This window comes from Elephantulus edwardii, unplaced genomic scaffold (assembly GCF_000299155.1).
Source record: "Elephantulus edwardii isolate Elephantulus edwardi_28Jun2011 unplaced genomic scaffold, EleEdw1.0 scaffold00148, whole genome shotgun sequence".
Classification (NCBI taxonomy): domain Eukaryota; kingdom Metazoa; phylum Chordata; class Mammalia; order Macroscelidea; family Macroscelididae; genus Elephantulus; species Elephantulus edwardii.
The window spans coordinates 4,689,934-4,715,989 of record NW_006399898.1 but is presented as its reverse complement, the minus strand read 5'-3'; the positions used below and the strand labels follow the sequence as shown (position 1 = coordinate 4,715,989).

General features: G+C 50.4%; 1 protein-coding gene across 1 annotated transcript in view; it reads left to right on the top strand.

Annotated features, from left to right (window-relative positions):
• The first annotated feature begins 378 nt into the window (after nt 1-378).
• CCDC62 (coiled-coil domain containing 62) overlaps nt 379-26,056 on the top strand; it is a 39,426-nt gene continuing 13,748 nt past the window's right edge. The window contains exons 1-10 of the mRNA XM_006894699.1: nt 379-510; nt 1,850-2,042; nt 3,106-3,272; nt 5,151-5,252; nt 8,230-8,401; nt 11,467-11,568; nt 18,906-18,994; nt 20,026-20,141; nt 21,988-22,707; nt 24,523-24,653. Coding sequence (XP_006894761.1) covers nt 379-510; nt 1,850-2,042; nt 3,106-3,272; nt 5,151-5,252; nt 8,230-8,401; nt 11,467-11,568; nt 18,906-18,994; nt 20,026-20,141; nt 21,988-22,707; nt 24,523-24,653 — 1,924 coding nt within the window. The remainder of the gene's footprint in view (nt 511-1,849; nt 2,043-3,105; nt 3,273-5,150; nt 5,253-8,229; nt 8,402-11,466; nt 11,569-18,905; nt 18,995-20,025; nt 20,142-21,987; nt 22,708-24,522; nt 24,654-26,056) is intronic.

The window sequence follows — 26,056 nt, the reverse complement described above, 5'->3', positions numbered from 1 at the left end:
TCTTGGCTGTCCATGGGATACTCAGTTCTCCAGCAGCACAATTCAAAGGCATGGATTCTTCTCCTATCATCCTTAGTCATTGTCCAGCTTTCACATGTATAGGAAGTAATTGGGAAGACGAGGGCTTGGATCAGGTGCACCTTAGTCTTTAAACTGACATCGTTGCTCTAGAGCACCTGGAGAGATCCTTGAGAGAACATTTTGCCGTTGCAACATGTCTTTGATTTCTTGACTGCTGTTATCATGCATGTTGACTGTGGAGCCAAGCTCGATGAAATAAATCATTGACAGCTTCAGTCTTTTCTCCGTCTATCACAGTGATGATGTCTTTGGTTTAATGATGACGATTTTTGTTTTCTTAATACTGGGATGTGCTCCATGTTGAAGGCTGTGGTCTTTGATCATCTGCGGCAAATACTTGGTTTGCAGAAGGGCCCGTACGGTTCCGAGGGCTCTAAGTCTTTAGAGAAGCAGACCCTGCAGCTTTCTCCGGGGGAGGGGGGAGCCCTGGTGGGCTCAGACGCAGACATGGGGCTAGCAGCCCAATGCTTTCACCACCGTGCCACCAGCAGCTGTAATACACCTTTACACACTTGAGGATTTCATTCTCCTTAGACAAGCTAGACTACAATTCCTCTTCTTTACTAAGAATTACTTAAACAGTAATTATTTCCTATTTCCCTTAAATTACAGCAGAGTTCTGAACCGTAATGTTGATTGGTACCAAGAGACAGTTCACAACAAAGAAAATAAAATGGAGAAACAGATTTCTTTGTCCTTGGCCAGTGGAGGTTTTAGAAACAACCGTTGGTTTTTGGTTGTTTTTTTTTAGAATTTTAATGAACATTTAAAGAGACTGACTTTCCATTCATTCATTGTTGAACATTTTCCTCCATGCCCACCCCTCTCCCTCAGTTTGCTTTTCTCTTTGAAAAGTAAAAAAAAAAAATTCTTTCATTGTTATACAATCCCCTCCCCACTTCACTCCATTCTGAAGCTTTCATTCTGCACTCCTGTCATGACAATAATAATACCTCATCATATATTTCTCCTGAACAGTTCTCTCCCTCAACTGTTTCAATGCAGTGTACATTATTTATCCCATCTTAGTTTTCGCCCAACCCCGATGTCAGACCTGCTTTACAAAAGTAGCACTATGCCTTATTTGTCCTTTGTGGCTGAAATATTTCACTCAGCATAATGTCCTCAAGGGTCACCCATTTTGTGTAATAGTGCATTATTTTTCAATGCAGCATAGTATTCCATTGTGTGAATATACCACAGCTTCTCCATCCATTCATTTGTTGATGGGCACTTGGGCTTTTTCCAGCTCTTTGCTATTGTGAACAAAGCCCCAATAAACAAGAAACAGCCCATGTTTTAAGAGTGGTTCACGGCTCTCAGACAACAGGAGTCAGAGTGCATAGTAGGTTTGAATCTGTTTAAATATATATTTGTAATTTTAATGTCATATTATTAATCAAAATTCATTAATTAGCTGCTTAGAAGTAAGGGAGCTCTGGTGACCTTAATGGTCAGGAGTTGCACTGCCAACCCAGAGGTGGGCAGTTTGAATCTACCAGCTGCTCCACAGGAGAAAGATGGGCAATCTCGTGTGATTTACAGCCTCTGAGATGCTGCTGAAGGGTCGCCTCTGCGTGGTTTCTGACTGCATCTCAGTGAGGGAGAAAGAGAAAGCCTGCCGGAGGGAGGTCTTTGCTGCTCTGTGGCTGTCCCAGCATCTGGGAGTGGGCAGCAAAAGGAGGGAGGGTTCTTTGGGAACGTTGCTTTGGCCAGCCCAGCTTATTGATTAGCTTTCTTCTGATGTAAGACCACTTTCCACGTTTAGAACATCGGATCAGACTGTGAGGTTTCCACCATCGAGAAACAGCGGAAAGAGCTGCAGCTGCTGATTGGAGAACTCAAAGACCGGGACAGGGAGCTCAATGACATGGTTGCGGTCCATCAGAGACAGCTGCTGGCGTGGGAGGAGGACCGGCAGAAGGTGCTGACCCTGGAGGAGCGCTGCAGCAAGCTAGAAGGTCAGGGCTCTGGGCTTCTGCGGAGTTTGCTGAGGAGGGTTTGAGCTCAGCCCCCTCTCCCCACACTCAGGGCTTTTATGGTGTTTTCTACGGAAGGTTTGCACCCAGCCCCCTTTCAGTACATTGAGGGCTTTTTCAGAGTTTACTAAGGAAGGTTTGTAGGAGCATTCTGATGTCTCATTTTTTTTTAAGTGGCGTTTCCTCCTGCTGTCTGATTAAGGTTATGGAAGAGGCTGCAGTTACAAGCCTCCATTTCCTGGACTTCTTTGTTAGTAGAAGCACCGAAACCCACTGCCATCAAGCTGACTGTGACCCTCAGAGACTCTCCTTCAGGGTTCCCAGGCCGTACGGCTCTGCTCTCTTCCTCCCAGGGAGCAACTGGGGGATTCAAACCACTGACCTTGTGGTTAGCAGCCCAACACCTTACGCACGGTGTGGTCTCTTCTGCACTGCTGGAGTGGATGGTGAGGGAGCCCTGGTGTCACCGTCCGTGGGGAGGGAGGGGTGCTGCTGACCCCAAGGCCTCGCCTCCGGGGCTTCAGTCCACCAGCTGCTCCACGGGAGAAGACGGGCTTCTTGCCGTTGCACTTCCAGCTCCAGAAAGCAGCAGAGGGTCAGCCGGGAGTGGGTTCCAGTGTGTGAACAACGAGAGAGAAGAAACGCGAAGAGACTTCTCTGTGTTCTCTTCAGATAGTCACAGATCAGCACGTGGAAGAGCTGTGTTTCTTTCCTGTCCTGTATTGTGGAGAGTGGTGTTATTTTTAACATCACAGGCTGTAATTTTCACTTTATCCATTTTTTTAAATTTTATTAATGTGTGTGTGTGTGTGTGTGTGTACTGTCAAATCAGATCTGACTGGTGCAGGAGGAGATTGCCCTTCCTTCTCCAGCCAGCAGAGCGTCTGGTGGATTCATACTGCGTACCTCTGGGATTGCAGTGCAGCTTCTTGCCATTAGGCCACCTGAGCTCCCTGCATTTTTTTTTTAACCACTGGTTTTGAAAAGAACTCATTTTAGGTTTCAGATTGGACCACAACTAAGTTCCTGATGCCATTTCCCTCAGGTGAGCTGCATAAAAGAAGTGAGATAATCAGATCGCTCATAAAGAAAGTGAAAGCCCTTGAATCAAATCAAAATGAGTCCCAAATGAACCTGCAGAAGACACAGCAGCAGCTTCAGGAAATGGCTCAGAAGGCGACCCACGCGGCTCTCCTCTCTGAAGACCTTGAGGTTGGTACTTCTCCTGGGCTTCCCTGGGCCACGCTCTGTCAGTGCCTCAGTCCTCGGCAGATCAGACTTCCACGGGACGTTGCCAGTGCATGTCTCTGAACGCAAGGGACTGCGTCATAGTCGTGCGTCCACAGGCAGTTCTGATTAGCCGCACTGAGCTGTCCTGTTTCATTAAAACCTGGAGACCAGGATCATCAAGTTTCAGGGGCTTCAATGATGTGTTCCAAACTGCTGTATCTTATCTGCTGTGATCAAGCAGCGTGGGTGGACGTGGAAAAGTATTGCTTCTGGGATTCCAGTTCACCCATGAATAGGTCTGTTCCAAACCAAACATGTTGAAACACGTCTCTGTGACGGGTGGCTGGCTGCAGGCGACTCCTCTCAGTTACACACTTGTCTGGGTCTCCTTGGGGGACTTGACAAAAGGGCGACTTGTGCTGGCTTCGACAGCACACGTAGTAAAATTGGAATGAAACCGAGAAGATTAGCATGGCCCCTATGCAAGGAGAACACGCAAATTCGTGAAGCGATCCATTATTATTATTATTTTTTTTAAAAAGGAAACTTTTTGTTCGTGGACAAAACAATTCTTATGCTTTCTAAGAGGCACAAAGAGAAATCCAGCTTGTGGGGTTTTTTTGGTTATATTTGTCCTTTTCTTGTTCTGTAATGATAGTCATTACAGATCATAGTAAATAATGATTTTTTCAAATTCCTAGTAATTATAATAATACAAAATTTTTTATGCCTTTTACTTAAATATTAGTCTAAACAAATTCTATATATATAAGTAAAAACTACTCTGGAATTTATGTAAAATTAAAAAAGGAGCCATCATTTTTAGAAGTCTGATTATTAATGATATCACAGTTCTGTCATTGAGAGAGATTGATTTGTGGAAATACTTCAGTATGATGTTATTTTTTTTACTAGTCATATGAATTGATAGTTTATTTTTTTGAAGGTGAAAGGGAAAACAATTTTATTAGAAAAGCTAGGTCCCAGAGAGTGAGGTGGGTCATTTCTTTGAAAGTAAAGTAGAAAAAAAACAAAAGCAAAGTAAAGTAGAGAACGCACTAGTAATTTATTTTTAAAGTAAAAATAAATTTCAAAATTACAGATTGTAGTAAGTGCTCTGATGGAAAAGAGCAAGAAAGGTGCTGTAAGAACAACTGTGAAAAGGAGTACGTGATTATCATTGTATGCAAGACATCGATGTGCGGCAAGGCGTGCATCACAAAGGGGCCTGGGGGAGGGACGAAAATATACAACAGTGAATGAGTGAAAAGACAGCCTTTCTACAAGCTTTCTTTAAAGTCACAATAAAAACAAAATTACAAAAAGAAATTTAAAAATTACAAGGGAGCTCTGGTAGCCTAGTGGCAAGAAGCTGCACTGCAATCCCAGAGGTGCACGGTTCAAATCCACCAGATGCTCTGCTGGAGAAGGAGGGGGCAATCTCCTCCTGTACCATTCAGGTCCGATTTGACGGCACACACACAAAATAAGAAAATAAAATTTTAAAAAAGTTAACTACAAAAATACACAGATGTTCCTGGTGCTACTTTTATTTCAGAGAGCGCACCTGCTTAGTGAGGCGATTCCCGTTCATTCGTCTTTCCTTTCACCCTAAAATAACGCGTAAGATAGACTTTAGGAAGTGGCTGTGTGTGCAGATACGGTGGATTTGCTTGAAGAGCACTGAGGATGCGAGCTAATGGGGAGAGAGAGGCCGTGTTCCTTCCTGATAGCTCACTTAGTGCACTTGGTCCCTAACTCCAGTTAATGAACCAGAATGGAGGTGGAGGGACAAGCAGGCGGCCTGGCTGGGGATGCCTGGAAGCCGCACTCAGGCTGCTTCTGTATGCGCCCCCGCAGGCCAGGAACCAGAACCTGAGCAGCACGCTGGTGGACCTGTCCGCGCAGGTGGGACAGCTGCAGGCCCGCGAGCAGGCCCTCACCACCATGATCAAGCTGAAGGTAAATGGGTCCCGCCGCCCGTCCACCTGGTCCTCGGGAATCGGACTCACACACTCCCCTGACTCCTCCAGCAGCCCACGAGCCACGCTGTCAGAGTCCTCCTTGTGTGTGTCCACACCTACTACACCAGGAAGCCTTGGTGACCTATGAGCTTAGGTTTGGGGCTCTAACTGAGGAGTGAGGGGGCTCTCGAGGGAAGAAGCTGCACTGCAATCACACACGTACACAATTAAAATCCCTCAGCTGCGCGGAGGGAGGAGGGTGGGGGTTTACTGTCCCTGGACACCCGCCGGACCTTCGCTAAAATAGCATAATCACGTCTCTTCTGCTGTGGTCCCTGTCATTACTCTCACCATTTATCTCAGTCCGCCAGCAGCCCAGCCCTCTGTCGGTGCATGGGTCCCAGGTCATAGGGCGCTTCGAGAGCGAGCAGAGCTGCCCCACCGGTGTCCAGGGCGGCCATCCTCTCAGTCCTGGCCCGCCACGTCTTTCCCCTTGTGGAGCCACCGACGGTCAGATCTGGTCTTTTTTTAGGGTGGTTTTTTTCCTCTAATTGCATTTTTTATGGCCCTCCAGCGTTTTGGGTAGTAGAGTCTGCAGCCACAGTGTGACCAAAAAAAACCAAACCCACTGCCGGGCATCGGTGATGACTCGGTGACGGTCTAGGTCACAGGAGGCCTGCCCGTGTTGTCTCCCGGTCCGTCCAGGACCAGGTTGACACAGCTTTCCACGGTGGCTGCTGGGTTCCAACTGCCAGCCTTTCACTCGACAACTCCTTACTTGGGTGAAAGATACTGGGACAGCAGGAAAGACATGTGATTCCCCCACTGCCGTAGTGATTGGAGGCACGCTCGCTTAATAGGAAAGAGAAGAATGTTAACACCAACCAGTTGGTTGTAAGTTAAGAGTGGCCAGTTTAGCAGCTTGACCAGCGTCATGGTTTCTGGCTGTGCACCACTGGAGATCCCAAGAGGCACCTCCCTGGATCAGAGCAGCCCGTACCCCCAGCAGAAGAGTTTTTCTTTGGGCAGAATGACCTATAAGAACCAGGCTCTTTCTGGGTTGCAGTTGTTAAAGGCAGCCGCCCGGAGCCCAGGCGTGGGGCTCAAATGATGGACGGTGGTGTTAGGGGCAGATTGTCTGTTGTTCTTCTTCCAACTATTCTCCTTTCCCAAAGGATTGGTCTCAGAACTCCCTTGTGTTTTAATGATCTGTCCCAACCTTTAAGTCCTCTTCATGCGAGGTTTACAGGGTGTCTTTTTTTAAAGAGGTATGCAGAAAGGCTTGAAATCAGGCAGGGGTTGAATCTACTCATAGATTCTACTTCGTTTTTCCAGAAGAGTTGGGTGAGAGAGCACACGTTTACGTCCTCTTACGCATTTAGGAATTGTGGGAATACAGACGTAGCCCCTTTCCTGCCGTTTTGAACAGCAGCCTCAGAGCCATTCTGCTGTGGGTAGCTGTGAGATAAGAGTTTGGAATCTGTCATTTTAACAGGCTGGAAAGGAGGGGGGAAGCGCTTAACCCCTGTAACACGGAGGCTAACCCCCCTGCCCAGGCTTCTGCCTCCCTCCTACTGCAACGTGCGAGTCTATAGGTGATCTTCTTGTGTGGAGTTTTCTCAGAGACAGAGTTAGGGTTAGGGCTGAACACCAGGTGTCCCGGGCTGGCTGCCTAGGTTCTAATCCCGACTCACTCGTTGTGTCATCTTGGCCAGGTCACCCAGCGTGCTCACCCTGCCTTCTCAACTGCCTTTTGTGGTCCTTCCACCTCGTTGCTGTTGGGTTCCGTTGAGACAGTTCCAGCTCAGTGTTGTCCCACCCTGTTCACCAGAGAATAAACTCCGCCTACACACACACACACACACACACACACGCGCGCGCGCGCGCGTGCACATCTCTTGTTCACCAGAGAATAAACACCTCCTGGCCCCACATTTCCCTTGTTGCTGTTTGAGCTCGTCGTAGCCACTGTGTCCGTGCTCCTGGGAGTCTTCTTTCTCTGACCTTCCACCTGGCGAGCCTGATGCCTTCCCACACGGGGAGATTGTCCATCTTTTTCTCTCACAACAGTTGGTGGATTCAAACCACCTGCCTTTGAGGTGTCAGTGCCCCTCCTTACCACTGGGCCACCAGAATTCCCCACAGAACGTAAGACAAGGCCGCACCACCTTCTCTTCTAAGGAGCTTTCTGGCGGTACGAATTCAAAGACAGGTTTCCTAACTCATTGGTAATATTAGTAAATGCGATGCCTTCAGAAAGAGTGACCGCAGCAGTGGGCCCACACACAGCGATTGTGGGGGTGGTTTTGTGCTCGTGTCCATAGATAGGGTCACTCTGAATTAGAATTAACTCTGTGGTGCCCAGCAACAGGAAAAAAGGTAAGAATGGGAAAATTTTTGGATCCTGTGATTGAAAAGCTGGAGATGGATGATGTAGAGATAGAGATTGAGACAGAGATCTCCAGGAACATAAGTGAGAGCCAGCCGCCTGGCCTCCAGGGCCCGTCTCTCCAGACCGCACGTCCAGCCCTGACCTCTGAGGCGGTGCTGGCTGGACCTGTAGAGCTGTAGCTGCCCCAGCCGCTCGCAGTCCCAGTCTGTGCTTCTCCAACACTGTGCCCCGGAGGCGTCCCAGGCCTTCTCGGGGCTTACTGGTTGTCCACAAGCATACGGGGTGATTGAAGACACTGCTTTGAGGCATGCTTACCTGGGTCCTCGAAATGACGTCTTTGGTTTCAACTGCTTGAGGAAAAAGACTTTTGAAGCAGATTTGCCCAGTGCAGATGTAATAATAGTGCCTGTTTTAGAGAGTTATTACATGAGTTAAATAAGTAATGGATGAAAGTGCTTAAAAGTGGGCCACAGTGAGACAGACCATAATGAGAGTAATGTTTTCTTATTGATCAGTTGGAATTAAAAAAAAACAAAACAGCCAAACCCCTAATAGCAGCTCTTAACGTCAATGTCTTGTTTAGGACAAAGATATTATCGAGGCGGTCAATCACATCGCGGACTGCTCGGGTAAATTCAAGCTGTTAGAACAGGCGCTGCGTGACGCCAAGGTGGCTGAGACGAGCATTGCGAAGGAAAAGCAAGATTATAAGCAGAAGCTGAAAACACTCAAGGTGGAAATCGGTAAACTCAAAGGTAAGGGAGAGGCGGCCACGTGAGCGCTTTGTCTCGGGAATCCTGCTTTGTCAGTAGAGTCACCAGGGAACTGGTGGTGCTGCGGCTAAGACATCTGACTGTTCACAGAAAGGTCAGTGGTTCAAACCTGCCAGCCGCTCTGTTGGAGGAAGGAAGGTGCACCGTGCTTCCTTAAAGGTTTAAAGCCTTGGAAACCTTGTGGGGGCAGGTCCCCTGTCTTTCAGTGTCAAGGTCTTCGTTGTCTCGTGCTGCTAGATGGAGATACCACAAGCCTTACCAAGCAGACGTCTATTCTCTAACAGTTTGGGAGGCTAGGAGTCCAGATCAGGGTTCCAGCTCGAGAAGGAGGCCTCTGTGTGTGTGGGTTCTGGGGAAGGCCCGTTCCCTTCAGCATGTGTAAGCCTAGCAGTCACTGGAGAGCTCTCTGCTTCCCCGCCTTCCTGGGGTGTGGAGGAGCCACCCAGAGTGGGCCCGAGTCCAGAAGGACACACTCGGCCCTTGATAGTTCTTTCCTGGTGGGCTTGAGCCCCCACTCTCAGATCCTTTCCTCCCTGGGCCACACTCTAAGGAAGCACTCCTCCTTCGTTAGATTGTGGGACTTGTTAGCTGGTGGGATTAAGCATCTTTCATCCTTTTACAACGATTTAGTCCATCAAGTCCTAATAGTTGTATAAGATCATTATATAACTTCCTCATGATATCGTCACATAGGTGTATCTGAGGGGGGAGTAAAAGATTCAAGTTGTCAACAATTTCATTTTACTTGGATCCGCAATCAGTACCCTTGGTAGCAGCAGTCCAGAAATCAAGAGACATACTGCACTGGAGTAATCTGCTCTCAAGGACCTCTCCAGAATTCTGTTGTGCAGGGATGTCAGTGTAAAGCCTAAAGTACCTCTGATCCAGGCCATAATATTTTCAGTTGCTTGCTATGCATCTGGAAGTTGGATGGTGAACAAAGATGATAGAAGAATCGCTTCCTTCGAGTTGTGTTGGCAAAGACCACTGACTGTCCAAAGAACAAACAGAGAACAAAAAGAACAAGCAAGTCTATCTTGAAGTGCGACCTGAGTGCTCCTGAGACGCTAGGCTGGGCTCACTGAAGTGGGCACGTTGTCAGGACCAACCAGAGAAAGACAGCATGCTGGGAGAGGCAGCAAAAGAGAGGAAGACCCCCAGCGAAACGGATTGACACGGTGACCACCGCAGAGGGCTTGAGCAGGACAGCGGTCGTGATGGTGACAGGACAGGGCGAGGTGCAGGGCCGTTGTTCACGGTCGACTTGATGGCGCCCAGCAGCGACAACGTTTTGGAGAGCTGTGATTCAATTCGTGACGGTCACCACGAATCGCTGACTCAATCACACTGGGTTAGGGGGTCTGTTGATGACCTCGGATCCTGCCTTGGCTTTCTAGTGCTGCTGTCACAGAAACACTGCAGGGGCTGACTTTAATAAACAGGAATTTGTACAAGGCTATCTCTGTGACAGCGCTGGGGAAAGGGCCTGGTTTCTGCTCAGCCTCTGCTCTTGGCCTCCTCCACGTGGCACGGCAGCTGTCTTCTCCCGCCTCTGCTTCCTAACAGTGTGCTTTGATATTAAAAGAAGCTGACTTAAGACGTAGCCTGTACTAAATCTGCCTATTAGGATAACAAAACTCATTCCCAGCCGGCATCATCATGACAAGTCCAAGGGTGAACACTCACTGCCCATGTTTCCAGGGGGTTCAGTTCAATCCATCACCAGTCCTCACGTGAAAAGTTCCTTTCATCTTTATAGACGTCTCCTGCCACTTTAATTCTACCATCAGATGACATAACAGCTGCGTGGTGCCTTTTCTATATGTAGTTAGAGCCTCAGACCAGCAGCAGAAGGCTCGACCCTCGGCTGTGACAGTGGGCCTCCTGCTGTGCTTGTGCGACCACCCCTCTGAATCGGAACCGTCCTGGCAACACTGAGCTGGTGTCCAGAAGTGACACTGCTCTCCCTTTTAACTCAAGATTGTGGAATTGCTAAATGCCATCTTCGCCAGTTTAATTGAAGAGACTGATCATTCTAAGAACCTTGTTCCGATGCCTTGCGCTGTGGCACATCACGGACCTGCCTCTGCTGAAGAAATCATCATCATCCTCGGAGCCAGTGAGCGTGGAAGGGTTCTGTGCGCTCTCCGTGCATCAGGGGATGTTGTAGGCGCTCTGAACAATCACTGGATGTTTGTGGGTTCCGAGGTCAGACGCCTCGGGGAAGGGAAGGCTGCCACATTCGTGCTTCCACCCTCCACGTCTCTGATAAGGAGCTCTGGTGACGTGGTCTTATGGAGTTAAGGTGCCAACAACCCGAAAGTGGTGCCTCTGCTGCTTCAAATCCAGGAAAGATGGGATTTACAGCCTCTGAAAGCCCGCCACGGGGTCAGCCCTGAGTTGGTTCCACCTAATGGCAATGGGTTTTTGGAGAACGATTTTGTAAATTAAATATTTAATAAAAGCATAAAAAATTACAAATAGAGTGATGGGCCATAGAACAGAAAGTGAGGGCGACAGATGCCCCGGATTGGGCTGCGCTTGGATGATGGAAGTCTAGCTGTCCGAAGACATGGGCCGGGAAGGGCATCGAGCGCACAGAGTGGGTCTGGAGGATGGGACGCGTTCAGGGAAAGAAGGGAGAGATGGAGGGTGAGGAGGGTGGGAAGTGGGGGAGCCGGGTCAGCTGGGGCTCTGCGAGCTGTGCTGTGGGACTTGGATCTCATCCTTGGACTCACTGGCAGGCTTCGCGCTTGGCCGCCCTGGGAGCTGTAAGGAGATTGCCTGCTCCAACTGAGCCACAGATGTGACAGGGGCTGTGGGTGTGTCAGGGGCTCAAGTCAGGAGACAAGTCGGCAACAGGGAGGGAGGACGGGCCTGAACGGGGTCATTGCTGGGGACACAGCGAGCTGGTGGACGGGGCCTTGTTGCCTCTACAGGCTGTTAAGGACCTGGACCCACTGGAAGGGCTGTTGTAGGTAGCTCGTGTTACAGCTCCAAACACCTGGGACTGATTTGGGGCCTTGCCCCCTTTTCTCTTTTTGAAGAGGAGCTGAATGAAAAGACAACGGAAAACAACGACCAACGAGAAGAGATCATTCGTCTGAAGCAGGAGAAGAGTTACCTGCAGGACGAGTTGGTTTTCACAGGTAACTCCAGGAAACCAATTGAAGTGATACAACAGTTAGTTAGATGCTGGTAGGATGGCCCTTCTCAGGCACCCCGCTACCAGACGAGACTGAGACAGTTCCTGGCACCTCGTGAAGGACGGGGAGGAGGCAGAGAAAGAGAAACTTTCAGCCTCTTCCTTAAACAGGCGCTCGCTCTGGTGGTGCAGTGGTTAAGCACGCAGCTCACTGAAAGGTTGCGGGTTGGGGTCCACCATCTGCTCCGAGGGAGGACCGTGTGATGTCAGCTCCCGGCAGGAGGCACAAGTGACCTGACAGCCGTGGCTTGATGACGGGTCATGCCCCGCGTCAGCCGTTTCCTCCTCTGTGGTCCTGCCGCTTGACTGTGGGCCCAGGGCCCCTCTAAAAGCCGATGCTTAGCAGTTCAGTGAGTCTTGTGAGCTGATGAAGGGAGAATGGTTACCACTTTGCGGATGAACTAAGCAAAACTCATTGCACGGAGTCGGTTTCTGCCCCTAGCCGCCTCATGGGACGGGGTAGACCTGCCCCTCGGGGTCCTAGGCTGTCGGCTTAAAGGTGGCCGATGGCCACAGCTTTCTGTGCAAAGAGGCTAGTGGATTAAAACCACTGACCTTTTGATTCATGGCCAAGCATTTAACCACTGTGCTGCCCCACACCCGCTCACTGCTGTCAAGCCAATTAGGACTCATGTTGAACTGTTAACCAAAAGGTTGGTGGTTCAGATCTACTGATGAGAGAAATCTCTGTGTGAGAGAAAGACAGGCGGTCTGCTGCCGTGAGGATTTCCTGCTGGAAACCCAGCTGGAGCTCACAGGGCTGCTGGGAGCTGGAGTCGACTCCGCAGCGGCAGGTGGGAGTGTGGTTGGCAAAGCTGAGGGCCCTTAGAACTGCCCACAGTGTCCACGGTGCTGGGATCTTTACGGATGCCTGCTCTCACTCACTGCTCTGTGGTTGTGTGCTGTGCAGTGGGAGCCAGTTCCTAGATGGCTCTCCAGCGGGTTTTCTGAGGCAGTAAATGGCACAGGAGGAGACTGTCTGTCTTTCTCTAGCACCTGGTGGATTCGAACCACAGGCCTTTGGGACTGGAGCGTACCTTTGTACCACTGGGTCACCAGAGCTCCCTTCAGACGTGCTGGTGGGTTTACCTCACCAACTTTTTGGTTAGCAGTCACGGGCTTTCCCCGCCAAGCTACTGGGACTCATTATTTTTTAAAATTTTTTTTTTGCAAATAAGAAAAATTAGAAATTCAGCCTTTGCCCAGTTTTATAAATAGATTACATATTATTATTTGCAATTGGAAAAATATTTACATTTTTGTTACGTTCACTGATTGCAAAATAAGGAAGTTGGGTGTGAGTTTTTCTTGATTTAAACAAAGCAGGTTTCTCAGTCATGTGTAACATAAAGTCCATTCTAACATAAAAATCTCACCCCACCGCCTCAGCTCATGCCCCGAGGCCCCGTGCCCTTCCGCCCAGTGTCTCAGTGTCCCTGGGGGAGCACCTCTCCTTTGTCCTCCCCAGTGGACAGTCACTGACCTCCAGAGCTCTGTGTCCCTGCCCGCTGGGGAGTTAGTGACCTCTGATGTCTCTAGTTTGTGTCTCTAGATTTAAGAGTTCCACATAGAAGATGAAGTGAAATTTTTTTTCTCTCACTCTATGTCTACCCTTAACCCTTTTCATTCCAGGTTAAGAATACATTCAGAAAAAAAGAAAAAGAATACATTCCATTAAATTAAAGAAAAGAAATATAATAAATGGATTTCCTCATTTCAATTTTTAAAAAAATAAAATAAGGGTTAACTGAAACCCACCAGAGGGGATACTTAGCCAAGGGTTAGAAGAAAGTTCCTACCATGGGAGGGAGCTCTGGTGACTTAGTGGGTAGTGGGGCTGCCAGCCCAACACAGAGGTCTGGAGTTCGAATCCACCAGCGGCTTCACAGAGAGAGGGACAGTCTCCTCCCAGGTGATTTATTGCTTCTGAAAACCTGCTGGAGGGTCAGTTGGGTATTGGTTCAGACTCCATGGCACTTAACAGCCACCACTAGAGGTCACTGTTTCCTGATTATTTTTGGGGTGTCCCCCCCACTCTTTCTTTTCTAGCTCAAATTCCTGTATCTCAAAGTAATGCTACTCTGTGTGTGTGTGTGTGTGTGTGTGTGTGTGTACACCTGCTCATGTGCACACATGCTCTGAGTACATGTTTTTACCAAGCAGCTGATCTTCTGTTCCGCGTTCACACAGGTTGTATGACATCAGTTACAGCCCACATGCCGCCCTAGCACTCCTCCTCTTCCCTCCCTGTGATTCTGGCTTCTGCCCATCCTTCCGTCCTCTCCCTTCTTGGCTGAAAGCAGGCGGGAGCTGGTGACCACGCCTTTGTCACAAGGAACCCCTGAGTGGGTTTGAATGTTGTTTGGTCGCTGACCAGTTTCGAGGCGACGTTTATAAGTTTCATAGTCTGGTGGTCTAATGAATAAGCACTTTGACTGCCAACCCGAAGGCAGGTACGAATCCGCCTGCTGATGCGGGAAGAGATGAGCCGTCTCCTTTCACACCGTTTACAACGTCTGGAAAGCCGCTGGAGTCAGCTGTGAGTCGGTTCAGATCCGACCGTAATGTGTCTAAATGGTAAAAGTGAATTAAGTGTTCAAAGGAGGAGCTCTCCTTGCATAAAGAAGCTCTCACGACGGGCTGCTGTCTGCAGGGTGGTCAGTTTGAATCCACAGCCAACGCGGCAGGAGACCGAGGACCCGTGCTGCTGTGCTGCTGAGATTTCTGAGACCCAGGGAACGCTGAGTTGGCATCAGCTGGAAGACAGGACACTCAGGTTCGGGTTGGCAACTATGCTTTGAGGTGCCGTGGGTAAGAGTTAAACGTCTTCCATTTTCAATTGGAAAATGTCATAACATTTTACCTCTTACGTCCAAAGCTGCTTTTTTCCCCCCATAAAATTTTACCTTTTACGTCCAAAGCTGCTTTCTTTATTCTGTTGAAGAGGAAGTTCTCTCTTCAGCTTGGGGACAGATTTGATTTGTTTATCCAACATGTTTATATGGAGTTTGCAAATAAGATGATGGCATGCTTTATGCTCTGTGAGCCTTGACAAGAGACGCCGAGCCGGTTGCCCTGAGTTGATGGTGAGATGGTGCCACCCCCCCCCCATCCCTGTCCATGTTAGCCTGGGAGGGAGAGGGCTTGCTTCCAGAGCCCCGCAATAAAGTGAACATCAAAATCAAGAGGGTCAGGTGCATCTTTTTGTTTCCCAGTGCATGTAAAAGTCATGTTAACTATACGGTAGTCTGTTAAATGTTGAAAAATTTGAAGCCGTGTAAGGTTGTCCCGAATGGGCCCAGAGACACGGGATGAGCACGTGCTGATGGGTCGACCAGACTTGGGCCACACCATTCAGTCTGTGAAGAACGTGGTGCCTGCAGAGTGCAAGGATGCGCGGTCGGCCTGCGTCCTGTGAATGCGGCCTCCAGGGCCCGAGGGCTCTGTGTCCCCAGTTAGCGAGGGCCATGTCTCCTGGCCTGTGCTGAATGCGGCCCCTGGTGCTTAGTCTGCTGCCCAGGCAGGTGACGCAGAGAGTTCCCCACCTCCTTGTCCTCCAGTCCTGCCCTTTACCCCTCAGGAAAACAGACCCTCTGGTCTCCCTGCTAAGCCCAGCTGGGGGGCTATAACATCTCAACTAAGGAAACATTTGTGTCTGCAGTAGAATTGCCTTTTAAGACAGGAACCCCCCTGGAGTAGTGGTTAGAACACCTGGCAGCTAAGCTCAGGTTTGGCAGTTCAACCGTACAGGCTGCTCCAGGGTGGAAGGATACGGCTTGTTTCTGTAGAGTTACAGCCTCAGACAACCCCCCCCCCTTTGCATCTGTGCCCCTCTGTCCTGCAGTGAGTCCCCAATGAGTCAGAAGAGGCTTCACTGCTGCGGGCACCCTGGACTGCGCTCAGCCGGTCCTGCAGTTTGCTGGGTGATGTTGCAGTCCCATGCTGGAGCGACACTTGTCCCACTTCCTCCCTGTGTTAACCACGTCCATTCGTCCTTTTCCCATCTCGTCTCGTCTTCCGAGCTCTGTTTGAGGGCAACTGCTGCTCATTTAATCTCCCCCTACTGATCGTCCTAAACGGACAATCTGTAAGAAACGGCACCGCTGACCAGTCGCTGGCCATACAGTAGTCCTCACTCTTGGACCTCCCAGGGCCCCCTGTGACCACGGCGAGCAGGTGCAGGACGGCCGTTGTCATTTAGAAGCAAAGCACACGTCTTGACCGCTCACTGGTTTTGTGATGTTCAGGGTGTACAGCAAGTAGTAATGTTTCTCTTCTGCTGCTTCTGTGAGAAAAATGACGGAAAAGGTGTCTTAGGAAAGAACTGTGGCTCTGAGTCGGGAGCCCTTCTTTCCTTAACCTGGTTCACGAGTCCTTCAGGATTGTTTTACTCATCCGATTGGAGCATCTTGGAAAGGTAGTGCTTTCCCCCTAACTGGAAGCATTTATTGTTGAGTCCTCAGTTTTGCGTGAAATGGATTCTTTAAGTGTAATAGTAATGTTTTTTCTGATGTAAATTATTTTCTTCGTGGGGATTATCACGTGCGTAGTTTTGAAAGTTTTCCTTGCGATACTGCTTTGCCATCCCCCACCTCCGGTGTTCCCTACTCAACCCGGTCGTTGCGGGCCGCCCCTCAGCTCTGTCGGCACTCAGACATTGAGGACTAGCTCGCTGCATTGAGCTGTCCCAGCCCCTGGCACCCCCCGTTGGGTTCCTGAGACTGTGATTCTCGGTGGACGGGACTGCTGGGTGGCTACTGGGTTCCAGCTGCCCACCTTTGCGTTAGCAGTGCAGTGCATAATGCACTACACCACCAGGGCTCCTCAAGAAATTTAATATATTACCTAGCAGGCATGTGGAGGAAGTCCTGACTCACAGGCAGTTACCAGATGAAAATAGGCTTCAAGATATAGCAAGGCATTAACCACAGAAGACATTCAGATGGCGAACAAACACATGAAGAAATGTTCAAAATCTCTAGCTGTAAGAGAGATGCAAATCAAAAACAACTATGAGATATTGTCTCACCCCAGTAACAATAGCAAAAATCAACAGAGTAGCAAACAACAAATGCTGGCGAGGTTGTGGAGAAACCAGAATCCTTATTCACTGTTGGTGGGAGTGTAAGTGGTCCAACCACTATGGAAGGCAGTATGGCGCTTTCTCAGAAAAGTTGGAAATAGAAATACCATTTGACTCAACAATTCCACTACTTGGAATATACTCTAAAGAAACCAGAACTGCCACCCAAACAGATATATGCACACTCATGTTTATTGTGGCTTTGTTCACAATAGCAAACAACCCAAGTGCCCATCGACAAACGAATGGATAGAGAAGCTGTGGTATATAATGGAATACTACGCTGTATTGAAAAACAAGGAACTCATGAAATATTATGTAAAATGGAGGACATTATGCTGAGTGAAATATCTCAGTCACAAAAGCACAAATATTGCATAGGGCCACTGTTGTAAAACGCAGCTGACATCAGGGTTGAGGGAAAGACAGAAACGGCGGGGGAGGAATGATGTATACTGTATTGAAACAGATGAGGGAGAGAACTGTTTAAAAGGGACAGATGAATGGGTATTCTTGTCATTACAGAAATCCAGAATGAAGGCTGCATAGTGGAGTGGACTTGGCGGGAGGGATAACAATGAAAGAGTTTTTATTTTACTTTTTAAGGAGAAGAATGAACTGGGGCGGGGTGGGTGGGCCGGGAGAAAAGTGCAACAATGAATGACTAAGTCTCTAAACTTTGATGAAAATTATTTTTAAAAAGTAACCTGCATAGCATGGTTATGAAAATACCTTGCCAAAGAGGACAAAGTTTTTTTAAAAAAACATAAAATGCCCATTCCTTGAGTGAAAATGCAGTCCGTGGGGTCATGTTGACAAGAGCCACTGGAAAGGGGAGATCAGAGACCCGGGGGGTGATGGATTCAGATCCGTTGGGTGGACATCTCTGCGGAGGAGGCTGAGAAGGGCGCACGTCTGGCAGAGTGCAGTCCGTGGACTGGAGCCTGGACTAGCCGTGGAGGCTGGAGCCGCCGTGTGTGTTCTCAGCAAGAGTCTGATAAGTTACGTTTTAGGGGACAACGTCTTTAAATGACTTAAACTGTCTGTAAGGGAGTACTAGGCCTTAATGAAGGAGCCCAGCGGTTGGACATTTGTCTGCAAGTCAGAAGGTCAGCGGTTTGACCCCAGTCGTCACTCCGCAGGAGGAAGATGAGGCTGTCGGCTTCAGTAAAGACGTACAGCTTTGCAGACCCAGCACAGCACAGAGATCTCTCTCTGGTCGCGACGCGTCAGAATCGGCCTGATAGCAATGTGCCGCCTGAGGCTGGGCCTTCGTGAATCTAGAAATCGTGTCCGGGCGCCTCCTGGCCACGGCTGTCCGTGGTCAGGGAGGGCGCCCGGGGAGCCTGTCAGAGATGCTGTCTGCTTGATTACATAATGACAAAAATATAGTGTCCTCCTCCCGCCCCCACCAGGTGGGGTGTTCATCTGTTTGTGTTGACGGAGGTAACCCAGCATTTAGATTACTTGCAGTGAAAATGCACTCGGGAAAATAACAAAAAAACCATTGAATTAGTGGCTAGGTGTTGTGGAGTCGGTTCTGACCCGTGGTGGCCCTGTGGACGACAGAAGCCTCCCTGTACCACAGTCACGGTCATTGCCATGTGAGAACCCATCGTGCTGCCATTGTTCGTGCGTCTCGTTGACGGTATTGCTCCTTGCCACTGACCTTCTACCAAGCATCATGTCCCCCTCCAGGAACTGGCCCCCGTACAGAAGACTGTCTCCTCGCCCTTGGCTCCAAGGCGGTAAATATGCAGTAACTACAGAGATCTGGAAGTCACTGTCTGTCCCGTCCCCTCCCCTGAAAAAGGACGAAGGATTGTCTTTAATCCTCCTGTCCGAAAGTAATGAAGCGATTTCTCTCCACACCTTATGACCCTTGCTCTCAGACTGTTTCTGCATTCATGTGAGCACTCACATGTGAATGGAATCAGGGCCTGGACCCATCTAGACTTTTCTGTCGTAGCATTGATGGTTACATTGTGAATGGCTTCCCATTTGGTGAGGAACCGAGCCAGCCGGCAAGCGCAGAGACCTTCTCAGCCAGCCTTTCTACAATTTTAAAATCAGGGGTGAAGTCGGGCCTGAGGGGATGTTAGAAAACTGAGCCTGAAGCTGCCTGGGACTGATGGAGACATTTATGGTGATGGGATGGGTTTTTTTGAAAATGTTTTGTACTATTTGTTTTGAAACAGTAGAAAGAGAAAAGCGGAAGGATGACTTGCTTGATATCGCGAAGTCCAAGCAGGAGCGCACCAGCACGGAGCTGCATAACCTGAGGCAGGTATGTCCCTGCGGCTGGGCCCAGTGGGTGGTGGGCGGGGGATGCTGGCCCACACGTGGCCGACCACAGGGAAAGCACGCCTGGTGGCTTTACTTTTTAATGTCGCGTTGGAGAATTTAGTACGTTCAACATTTGTCATGTTTTGCGTCCCATTAAAGGTCTTTCTTCAGGTAACGAATGGTTTGGAGCCTGGTTGTACTGGCACATAGGAGATGTGAATACAGACATGCTTACTCTATTTCCTGGGTCACAGTGTGAGCTGTGCTGGAGTTAGAAAGTGCCAAGCTGATTTCCTTGTTTTTCAGTGCTGTGTAGTATTCCACTGTGTGAATATACCAGAGCTTCTCTATCCATTCATTTGTTGATGGGCACTTGGGTTGTTTCCAGCTCTTTGCTAATGGGAACGAAACTGCAAGAAATATGGGTGTGCATGTATCTGCTTCGGTGGCGGATATGGTTTCTTTAGGGTAAATTCCCAGAAGTGGAATTGCTGGGTCAAATGGTATCTCTATTTGCAGCCTTTTGCGAAAGTGCCATACTGCCTTTCCAAAGTAAGTGGATGACTCTGGAGGACATTATGCTGAGTGAAATATCTCAGTCACAAAAGGACAAATATTGCATAGGGCCACTGTTGTAAAATGGGGCTGACATTGGGATTGAGAGAAGACAGAGAAGAAGGGGAGGAATGATGTTTACTGCATTGCACCAGGTGAGGGAGAGAACTATTTAAAAGGGATGTGTGATTAGGTCTCACTGTCATGACCGGAGTCCAGAATGAAGGCTGCACAGTGGAGTGGACTTGGGGGTAGGGATTGCATAGCAATGAAAGAATTTTTCTTTTACTTTTCAAGGAGAAAAGTGAATTGGGGGGAGGGGGTGGGCAGGGAGAAAAGTGCAACAGTGAATGACTGGAAACCCTAAGTCTCAGTAAACTTTGATTAAAGTTAATTAAATGAAAGAAAGCACCACGCCGTTGGCTCGACTTCGTGCCACACTTCCACTCCTGGCTTATTTCTCGCTCTATGTGGCAGATATACGTGAAGCAGCAGCGTGACCTGCAGTTCCTTCACTTTAATGTGGAGAATTCGCACGAGTTAGTGCAGCTGTGTGATTCCAAGGTAGAGGAGGCAAAGGCCCTGGAGTCCAGGTAAGACGCTGGTGTCGTCTGTCTGTCTGTACTTTGTCTTCCTGCGTGTCTCCGTTGAGTTCTTTAGCATAGCGATTGTAGCTTATAAAACAAGACCTGATCTTAGGAGTCGAGGCATTTTCCTCCGGGTTTTGTTACTTGATCAATTAAAACCCCCTGCGACCGTGCCAGTTCCACTGCCTGGTGACCCCATAGGACAGGGCGGGACTGGCCTCAGGACTCCCGAGGTCATAGTTCTCCCCGGAAGCTTTCCGCCCTGCAGTAGTGGCCTGCGGTTTCAAGCCCCTGACCTTTTGGTTCAGAGTGCAGCCCCTACCCCTCCCAGCTACCTGGGTGCTCACTCGATGAACAGAAATTCATCACGCCTTCCTTGTGTGTCTTGAGTAGTCGCATTTTTGCACTGGAATAAAAATGAGACGAACCGTTTATGCGGTTCATTGATGTTTACTGCAGACTCGAGGGTGCGGGGCGCAGGGCGAGAAGCAGGGACTCAGAGGATGTGTATCTGGGGCTGGTTTGTATCCAGAAGGAGGTGCCCTGGGAGTTCCAAGGACCAGAGCTGTCATTCCTAGCCAGGGATGATCCTTTTCTCCCCTGATTCCTGTTCACGGAAGGCAGTTCAGAGCGTGGTGGCCCAGTGGGGGAGGCGCTTGGCGTGGTGGCGTGAACCTGTCGGCTGCTCCACAGGAGGAAGTCAGTCGGGTCCGTGTCCTTCCCGGAAGATTGAGCCTTCCAGACCCCCAGAGGCCACCCCTGTGTTGGCAGGTCACTGCAGTGCTGGGGCTCCGTGGGTGTCGCCTTGTGCCATCAGTTCCCCTTCCCTGACGGACTCTGCTTTCTGAACATCATCCCCGCCAGGCGACATCTGGGCTCAATGCGCTGGGTTAGTCTTTAAACACCTAACATCTCTCGTGCCATTATAGGACAGGGTGGTGTTTTCCTTGGGCCCAGAATCCTGCAGCTCACGTCAGAGGATGATTTGGTTAAAAGGCTTCTTGCCTTCCTGGCACTTTGGGCTTATCTTTCCAATTGGCTTTCCGTCTGTTCGTAGCAGCCAGACCTCCCCGGGTCTTGGTCTGAAGGGGAGTGCTGGCAGTTCACGCAGGAGCCTTTGCAGTCTCTGAGTGGCCAGCATCCTCTAATCCTGGCCTTGCCTCTACTGTGAAAGTGTGGGGATTAGGATAAATAATCCTGAGGCATCAAGGCAGCTCTTAGCCCCTGTGACCCCTCCACCCAGCAGCAGGGGACTCGGTCTGCTCCTGCCCCGTCCAGGAATCTGCAGGCCCAGAGCCCCTGAGTGGACATTAGGAGCTGTCCTGGACACCAAGGGCATTAAACCGTTCCCTTTGGTCAAGAGAAACTCACGAATTGGCTGAAGAGCTGGGGTTTGTGTGTAAAGCAGGGGCCGTGCTGTTGTGGTAGGACGTCTGCTATCCGGTGAACTAGCCTGAACACAGTTGGTCGATGCTGTCGGTGGGTTCAGGGTGCGATTTACTCAAGGACGAGGAGTGGGTGTGAATGTGGCCTTGGTGAAGGGAGAGGCTGCACACAAAGGGACCAGTCTTGCTGGGATCAGCCTGAGCTCTGATGGCATAGTGAGCTCATGCTGGGCCGCTAACCAAAAGGTCGGTGGTTCAAATCCACCAGCTTGCTCCTCAGGCCAACACCGGGCAGTCTCCCCTGTAAAGATTCACGGCCTCAGTGACCTGACGGGGGTTCGCTGCGCGTCGGGCCGACTTGGTGGCATTTGGGTTCGGGGTTCTGGAGTGAGGTGTGGGTGAGCTGTGGTGGTGACGCCGGTGCCTGGTGCCTCTTGTAACTTGCATTTCTTGTGACGCCATCGTAGCGGAGACATGTGTTTAGCAGACCTTGAGAATAGCCACTCAAAAGCCGAGGCTAAGCGCTCCAGAGAACAGCAGTTACTGGTCAAGGACCAACAGTTTGAAACCCTGGTGGTTCAGCAGACGCGGTCCGACAGGAGCCCTTCAGACGTCTGCAAAGAGAAGAAGGTGCTGGCGGGCGCCTCGCTGGGGGTCAGGAGCGTAACCGCCTTCGCCTGTCTGTGCGCCAAAGACTCCATGCAGCGGCACAAGTCCTGGCCTCCGAGGGGCCGATTCCACACCGAGCCTGAGAGCAGAGGCCCCCTGTGCAAGATCCATGCCAGGTCCCCCCAGGAGACCGAGCCCGGGCGTCCGGGCCCAGAGAACCCGCCGCCTGGGGCCTGCCCGGCCGGGGAGAAGCCATGGCGCGACGTGAGCGTGTACCTGGGCCTGACGGGCTGCCCCGGCTGCACCAGCTGCAGGGACTCACTGGCCGCTGACGCTGCAGAGGCCCGGGCCGAGCCCTGCTGTTGCCGGGACCCCGGTGCCGGCCTGGCTGAAAGCGACGCCTGGGACTCCCAGTGCTGCCACCCGAGCAACTTCATCGTCGAAGCCCCGGGCCACGTGTCCGACGTGCAGTGGATGAGCATCTTCAAGCCCCGTCAGACGGAGAGGATCGTCCGGCGCAAGTCCACCTGCTCTTGTGCGGACAATGTCAGTGGGGCAAAGTACGACCCCTTGGAAAGGTGAGTCGTGGGCATGCGCTTGTGCACCCTAGACGTCCTGGGGAGCAGCCCCGAGGGACCCCCTTTGTGCCTGCTGTGAACCAGAGCATCCGTGAAACCGGAAACTGGCTTCTGGCAGAGAAACAGCAATGGCCCCTCGCAGCACTGCCCCCCCAGGCTGGCTTCTTTCTATACAAAGAGACTCTTATTAAGATGCCGGTGACAGTGTGTGCCTGGGCGGCTCCTGGGGCAGAGGTCTCCCTGCCTTAAATGAGCTTGGCAGCTATGTTTTATTAAACAGCAAATGGGTGGGTCACTGTTGAGAGTGAAATGCTGCTCTGGGACATTCCTCGCCCCAGGATGCGTGTGGACCAGGCAGGCTGACCCTTGCCCATCTGGTTCCATTCCCCGGGCCCCAGAGGAAGAGCCCTGTCTCCCTGCCCGGGCACTGGCATGGCATACCTGCCTGGTATCTGCCACCACCAGGTCCCCGGGCACTGGTGTGGCATGCCCACCTGCCACCCCCTGGGGGTCAGCCCATTCTTATTTTTTATTTCCCAAGATTCCTGCCTCCTTTTTTGTGTTGTGTTTTTAAAAATCATACAAGAGAAAGAATATTTGCACTTAACATGCTGGTAAAAGCTGCTTGGTTTTTAAGATGATGGATTTGTCGTCGGCACGTGCCCCGTGTCCACATGCCCCTTGTTAGAACTGCTGACTCTGTGGTTAAGTGGCTGTGATGATGGCCGCCTGTTTGAAATAAAGCCTCACTCTCTGGGCTTTAATTAGAGAGAGTGGGACGTTCTATATTGGGAGCCTTCTTGGATGGGGCTTTAAGACTGAAATGTCTTCCCAGCCTGACTAATATCTGGGCTCTTCTTGGACCCAGCTGTTTTTTTCTACTCGTTGCAAATGCTTTTAAAAACCAAGTGGCAAAAAAAGAACCAAGTGGCTTCTAGTCTTCACAGCTCTGCTTGAGTTTAAAGCTCTCTCTAAAGGTTGCCCGTGCCTGGTGACTCCCCAGGAACCTCGCGGGATGGGGACAGCATGTGGGCGGACAGTGCCTGTGACACGAGGAGACATGCAGACCCGTGGAGGCCTTTCCAGAGGCCCTCATGCCCTCTCTGCCTTGAAGTGGCCACCGGCTCTGCCAGCAGGGGCACATGCCAGGGCATCGCGTGACCAGCGTGTGACGGAGGAGGAAGAGAATTCTGTTTTCTTATTTCCCTTTCGACTTTAAGAATGTGTGTACCTACTTCTTATCTGACGAGAATGACCACATCCAGGCCGCCTTTCCCCGCGGTCAGCTCCCCATAGAGGTTCCCTGAGGGCGGGCAAGCCCGGGCGGCTGCTGTTCCCGTGATAGTCACGCCATCGAGCGGGGTCTGGTGGCCCTGGCCAGTACCAGGGGAGCGTCTTCTGCCCACTTGTGCCTGGATCCTGAGAGCTGACCTACGAGCAAATCCCAGAGCAGAGTTAAAGAGCTCCCACCATGCTGTTCTGTTCCTTGGATACTCTAAATGCCCCAGGCAGTGCCCAGGCTGGAGGCTGAGGTGCTCACAGCTACACGGCCTTCTTCCCTTGGTTTAATCTGCTCCTGTGCCTGGCCCCATCTGTAGGGTGTCCCCTTTCAGCTGTGTGGGATTCCCTGTGGTCTCTTGTTAGGCCTCACCAGGTATTTGGCAGGTAGTGTGTGTACACCAGGAATACACCTTGCAAAGAGTGTGAGTTCATTTGTAGTTGTCCTACCCAGACTTAACTAAGAGCCTTTTTGTCCGAGATTGTTGGGGACCCTGCTTTGTGACCCCTGGCGGTGTTTGTGTTTCTCGTTGCCAGTGACCCGGGTGTCACCGCCCACCACTCCTCGTGTCTGGTTTCATCGAGCTCCACCTTAAGAGAGGACGAGAAGTTCCTAGAGACGGACTCCGCTTCCTTCAAGAAGAACCCTTCCCAGGTTCTGTTCCCCAGCCAGGACACAGCCCTGCCCGGCGTGAAGGTGGGTACTGACGCGCCCCCGGCCTCCCGCCAGCCGGCCTGCACCGTCCGTGCTCTCTTTACTTCGGGCCTTTTCTCAATTTTTAAATGATAAGACGTTATTGGTCCTTTAACATAGTCATCTCATTTCCTCCCCCCCTTCAAGAATGATTATCATGCCTTTAAGGCAACTTGATACAATTTCATTGTTTAAAAAAAAAATTGACACACACACAGTGACACAAAAACATACATCAAGGCATTGTTCCTCCACTCCTGAGGGGGAGAAATGTAGGAGGTTAAAAAACCCACCAGGCTGATCTGATCCAAAGTGAGGAGAGCCTGGAGGCTGTGGCCCTTAGACATCCTCCAAGCCTGGAGTGGAGCCCAGCCTCTCCCCACGGCTCACCTGGCAGTCAAAGAGTAGGCAGGCTTGTGAGGTGAGGGGACAAGGCTGTCCTAGAGAAGGAACGGCCAGAGCACTTAAGTGAGGTGAGGGGACAAGGCTGTCCTGGAGAAGGTATGGCCAGGGTGCTCCTTGGAGGCGAATGGACAAGGCTGTCCTGGAGAAGGAACGGCCAGGGTGCTCCTTGGAGGCAGGAAATGAAGCCTCATCTCATGTATTTTGGGCATGTTATAGGAGGGCTTGGTCCTTGGCAAAGGACATCATGCTTGGAAAGGTAGGACAGTCAGCAAAAGAGAGGACCCTTGACAAGACGCATTGACACAGTGACCGCAGCAGTGAGCTCAGACCGATCAGAGATGATGAGGACGGCACAGGATAGGGCAGGGTGCAGGTGTGTTGATAGGTCTGTGAATCCTGGTCGGCCCGACAACACCTCACACCCACAGCATCAGTGAACAGAGCACCTGGGAGAACTGTCCATGAGAACAACCAGTCACAGAGAGGAGAAGGGCCGTGTTTGCCCTCGGGGAAAGCCTGGGCACAGAAAGAGGGGAAAGCCTGGGCACAGAAAGGGAGTGAAGCCTGGGGACAGGAAAGGGGGGAGCAGGCAGACCCGTGGGAAAGCGGATCACAGGGGAGAAGTGAGAGGAATCCGATTAGAGCATAGATAGTGTCCTTAAAGGTCTCAAACCAAATGGGTAGCAGTGGCTCAGTGGAACCAGTTGGCTTTGTAAATTTTTACTCAAAACATACAAAATATTTTAAAAAATACATCTATCAGGGAGCTCTGGTGGCCTAGTGGCAAGAAGCTGCACTGCAATCCCAGAGGTACTCTGTTTGAATCCACCAGACGCTCTGGCTGGAGAAGGAGGGACAATCTCCTCCTGTACCCATCAGATCTGATTTGATGGTACTAATAATAATAATAATAATAATAATAATAATAATAATAATAACAACTAAAATTTCTAGCAGAACCAAAACACATAC